This window comes from Lacerta agilis, chromosome 12 (genome assembly GCF_009819535.1).
Source record: "Lacerta agilis isolate rLacAgi1 chromosome 12, rLacAgi1.pri, whole genome shotgun sequence".
NCBI classification, from domain to species: Eukaryota; Metazoa; Chordata; class Lepidosauria; order Squamata; family Lacertidae; genus Lacerta; species Lacerta agilis.
The window spans coordinates 3,223,407-3,228,672 of record NC_046323.1 but is presented as its reverse complement, the minus strand read 5'-3'; the positions used below and the strand labels follow the sequence as shown (position 1 = coordinate 3,228,672).

General features: G+C 42.7%; 1 protein-coding gene across 1 annotated transcript; it reads right to left on the bottom strand.

Annotated features, from left to right (window-relative positions):
- Positions 1-209: 209 nt before the first annotated feature.
- On the bottom strand, positions 210-5,266 carry C12H7orf25 (chromosome 12 C7orf25 homolog). Its single transcript, XM_033165729.1, has 2 exons — positions 5,248-5,266; positions 210-2,430 (listed from the first exon to the last, which is right to left on the bottom strand). The coding sequence occupies exon 2, from the start codon at positions 2,415-2,417 to the stop codon at positions 1,161-1,163; it is 1,257 nt and encodes a 418-aa protein (XP_033021620.1). The 5' UTR covers positions 2,418-2,430; positions 5,248-5,266; the 3' UTR covers positions 210-1,160.

Here is a 5,266-nt window from a genome sequence, read left to right as displayed (position 1 = left end):
ATAATAATAATAATAATAATAATAATAATAAGAAGAAGAAGAAGAAGAAGAAGAAGAAGAAGAAGAAGAAGAAGAAGAAGAAGAAGAAGAAGCATAGATTTCAACTTCTCCAACACAGCTGGTAAAACTTACAAGGGAGAGCTCAACAGTATAACTGTTCGCTTCTAAATTATAATGAATCTGCATTTTGTCAGTTGCTGTCATTTTCCCACTCCCACAACCCCAAGCCATTTTAAGGATTTCAGCAGTTAAATCTGAAAAGTCATAAAAAGTCAGCCTTTGAGCACTAAGACTCCACAGACTGGTTCTGTTTGAATGTAACATTATGATGATACGCTGTACTCTGTTAACAACTTAATTACGGCCAATAAAATAAATTAGCATGGAACCATCAAAGAGAAAACCAGAAGGATTCTGAAAAAATACAGTTTACAATCTAGCTGCATAGAGCTTTTTTTTAAAAAAGACCTTTCGCTTTCTGTGAGAGACGTTAGCAGGTGCCCAAGGCGCTCAAATTTAATAAATGGGTTTAAGTGTGTTTAACTTTGGTGGGATCATACTCATGGCGTATTCTGCAACATATTCCACATCATGTACTGCTCTTCTTCATTCCATACAGTTTTCAGCTGAAGACAGATCCTGGAAAACATAGGACCTTATGCCATGGGCAGAAAGTTGGAACAATCCAGCCAAATGTGTATGCTTTGAAGTTCCACATGGAAGCATTACATTTATCTGTAGGATAAATGTATGTGACTTAAATGTGCCTCACCCCAGAACAGAATGAAAACTTTACAAGGAACACAGCATGGCTGCATCCAAAGCAGTAGCCTGGTGTCCATTTGCACATGTCTCCAACCTTTCATACAATATGCACTAGAAGCAAGGAATTGCACAGCAAAACGATGCCAGCAGATACAGTAAGTTGTACCTGGCACCACAACTGGGTGCAGGTGGACTTCAACTCAGGCCCAATACTTTCTTGGCAGGCCCAAATCCTGGATCATGTTTCTCCCTGCCCTGTGGGTAGATTGGCTTTGCATGTATTTTTTTAAAAAAGCTTTGCTTTTGAAACTGCAGGCATTATAAACACACAAATATTGGGTAAGATCTACCCTCTGGTTCCATTCTTTTAATGGCTGCAGACTAGTCCTGAACCATTAGGACCCAACTGAATGCTTTGGTAAAGGTGTGGCAGAAGATTCTTTGCTTTCTGTCAGCGCCCTCGGCTGATGAACAAACACACTAAATCGAACGCCCTGGTTAGCTGCTGCCCTCACAAAGCCACTGTTTGCAGTCATGGTGATGGCCTTTAAAGCATCTCCTGTGCCAAAGATGGCCAGAGAACGGCTATTGATTTTGGAGCTAGGCACTAGTCTTAAGGCACGCTCAGAGGGCTGGTCTGGCACCACGTTGATTCTCTCCAGGAGTAACAAGGCTCGACTTTTCTCACCTGCCCCTCCCAAAGTCTCTAAAATGACTTGAAAGTCTTTGACTGCAGATTCACAAGCAAACAGCTCCTTGCCCTTCATGAAACCCTCCAGGAGTGGGAGAACACTCTCTTTCCTCTCCTGCACTGCCTGCTCCGATAAGACTTTCTCCTTGAAGATGAAGTAACAGCCTCCGTAGCTCAGGGCAGAGACGTATGTGATCAGAGTAGTAATATCCAAGTTAACCCTGTTGCACACGTCTACTCGGATCTCTGTAGGAAAAGCAACACTAGCTATTAAGTTGCCCCGGTCTACTTTGGTCACCTGAAGGCCCTCCCCTCCTTCATCAGATTCGCCAGAGCTCAAGGGGAGGTCTTCGCTAGCACACTCCATCAATGCATTCACAGCAACAATGTCTCCCCGCACCGATATGCCCATCTTTTGCAGCCTCTGTGCCATTGGGCAGGACACACCGTTGTAGAAAGCGAAGACAACGTGCGGGTTACTGTACTGCACGGGTTGCTGGCCACTTGCTCGCAGGAAATCCTCTGCCTGCTCAGTGATGCTTTTGTCACCGTACTGGCCCCTGCCCAGCCAAATGTTGTGCAGGGCTTCAGCCTTTCGACCTATGGCTTTCACCCAGGTGTGGCCACCATTTGCAACGACGTCCACCACCAAGCTTTGTTTCTCCCCGAATTGGTCCTCATATGTGAAGACATGGACAACACTGACAACCTCCTCCAAGTTTTCAGCTGACTCAATGATGGCCTGCAGGTGAGTGAGATTGGTACTCTGCAGGTGAGACTCTTTGATGGCAACCTTGCCAGCCTCCACCTTGCGCAAGAACTTTAACTCGGCCTTTAGCTTGCTGCAGAGTTTTGATCTGCCTTCTATGCCACCTTCACGGAATCTAGAAAGGGCTTCTGCCCTCTTGATGAGCTCCTCTGCAATAGCAATCCTCTCGCACAGCAAGGCATGTACAGACATGGTAACATTATTCCTGAGAAAAATACGAAGAAGATCACTGTTATTTCAAGCTGTGATATAAAGACATTTATGAAGACGTTTCTCAGTCTAGGACAATGATTCCCTTTCAAAAACTGTTTTAAATCAGCAAAGCAAAAAGCAAAAGCTCAAAACAGAACAAAACAAAACCAACAAAACCACCCCCAAACTAAAACATGCTTTTCAATTCAGTAAAAATCATTTAAAAAATAAATTCAGGGAGAAACCTGAGATTGTGGAACTATAACTATTTTTCTCGGGGACTGACAAAGAATGTGAGATATTTAGGGCTAAGTCACTTGTGAAAACAGGAGAGAAAAAGAGAAAACACGGTGGGGAGGATTCTCTTATGGTAGCCACACTGAAGAAATGCTTCTACCTGGAAGAAATGCTTCTACCTGGATAGCACAACTCCAATATAGTTGACAGCTTTAAAATTGTGTCCGCCCTCATAAATCTAATTTACATAGGTAGTGGGGTGTTGGAGGGGGAGAGAGACAAGGCAGTAATGCCTCCCTCCCTCCCCCTTACAATTCTAACTTCTTATTTTCAAAAATATAAAAATAAGCACAAAGCAGGCCATGCTGAAGCAACTGCGCAATCTGAAAATGTTTCTGTGGAAAGCGGAAGCAGTTTCTGAGCTTAAGAGAAGAAAAACCCATATGCAGTCTGAAACATGAGTCCAAATGGCATCAGTATCATGTTGCAGAAGAAACCAAATGCACGCTTGGGTCATGGTTAGGGAGCATTTGCTGAACGTATAAAACAGGGATGGGGAACCTGTGGCCATCCAGGTTTTTCAGGACAATATTCCCAACATCCCTGACTGTTGGCTGAGCTGAGTGGGAGCTGGAGTCCAATAGCATCTGGCAGGGAGCAGTTCCCCCATCCGTGGTATAAAGCAGAGGTGGAAGTCTTTATGCAATACCCTGGAGAACATTGGTTGGAGAAGCTATATCAGGGGTAGGCAACCTAAGGCCCGTGGGCCGCATGCAGCCCAATCGCCTTCTCAATCCAGCCTGCGGATGGTCCGGGAATCAGCATGTTTTTACATGAGTAGAATGTGTCCTTTTATTTAAAATTCATCCCTGGATTATTTGTTGGGCCTGGCTGGTGTTTTTACATGAGTAGAATGTGTGCTTTTATTTTAAATGCATCTCTGGGTTATTTGTGGGGCATAGGAATTCGTTCATTATTTCTTTCAAAATGGTCTGAGGGACGGTGGACCAGCCCACTGCTGGAAAAGTTTGCTGACCCCTGAGCTATATGCACAAGGGGGTGGAGCTAGAAACTCTAGGAGGCTGAATTGAAGCAATCCCGCATACCGTAGGGTTGTTTACGCTCTTGAAACAAATAGGGTTTAGCACACAGGACTGCTACCGCCCCTGCTTTCCTAGAAAAGAGAAGAGGGGCCAGATGGGAGAAAATGAGATTTCAGCAGGTCAGAGTGCAATTACGGTAGGAAAGCTTAGGAAAGAGAGGCAAAGACGAGCTACAAATACAAAAAAGCACCGGAAGGCTTTTCTCCAGACTTCTGAATATTAAAAATACCCCTAAAGCACCAGGAGAAGAAATTTCCCAGTGTCCTTACAATTCCAGTCCCAACCCTGCTTGAAGAAGAACCATACAGCAGTGCACCCAGCGCAGAGGAATCCCATAAGCAAAGTCCATGTACTTCCTGACATGCCTCATTTATTGAATGTGACTACTTTTGTTATGTTTGCAATTATGTAAAATTTTTCATGCTGTGAGCTGCCTTGAGAATGGTTTTAGCTATGGAAAGGTGGCATGCAAATGAAATGATGGTGGTGATGGACTTTGGCTTGGGAGCAGCTAAAAGCAGCAGCAGATTATCGCAACTTTCACTCGTTTCCTGCGATATAACAGAAAGCTGCTGTAATTTTAAACTCTTTTAGTACTTTAACTGTCATATGTTTTTAAAGTACGGTTGTGGTCTTTTTTTAAAACCGCTTTGAGCTTTTTTTAAAACAACAACAATCAAATGGTGTATCAATTTTAAGAAACAAATGAAATAATAATAAACAAACTGCAAGCACTTTCCTTGGTCTGTAGGACTTTCTGGTCTTGCAAACATAATGTTCCAAGATCCAAGTGTTTTCTTCGCATCTGCAGACACAACATAATCCTGTATCCCCTCCTCCTACCTTTGAAAGCCCTAGGGAGACTAACATGTCATTTGGAAGCCTGCACCGACCTGTTTTGTTTTTTTATATTAAAAAAATATTATATATTTATTTATGACCTGTCTTTTAACCGTGGCAAGGGCTAGCATAAACACAGCTTTAAAAAATAGAAAACTAAGGAGGGGAATCGTTTTTGAAAGACAAGTAAACACTGATAGAATTAAACAGATATACACACATTAAAAATCTATTAAAACTGTACAAATAATCACATTTTCTCTTTTACTCCTTTCCTCCCCCCCTCCATATTCAGGGTGGATTTGATTTGAATCAAACTGATTTAAACCACGATTTAAATCACTAGTCAGCAAGGCTCAGGGTGGATTTTTTTTTAAAAAAATCCTATTTCAATAAATAAAAAATCGGATTTTTTAAAAATTTAAATCCACCCTGAGCCTTACTGACTAGTGATTTAAATCCACCCTGGAATATATTAACTATATGCTTTCAAATGTGTTTGTGGAAGGGGGAATTACTGGTTTGTTTTCGTTCTTCTTATGTATATGGTGTTCTCATTTTGTATTTTTCTGTACAGCCCTCCAACAAGAAGCCCCGCCGCCACGGACCCCCCCGAGCCCTCCTTCCTTCCTTCGTCCTGCAAGACTTACGGACCAACTCGCTCTGCCG

Bases quoted from the DNA above. Each gene is read 5' to 3' on its own strand.
- C12H7orf25 (XM_033165729.1), bottom strand. From the start codon at position 2,417: ATGTCTGTACATGCCTTGCTGTGCGAGAGGATTGCTATTGCAGAGGAG.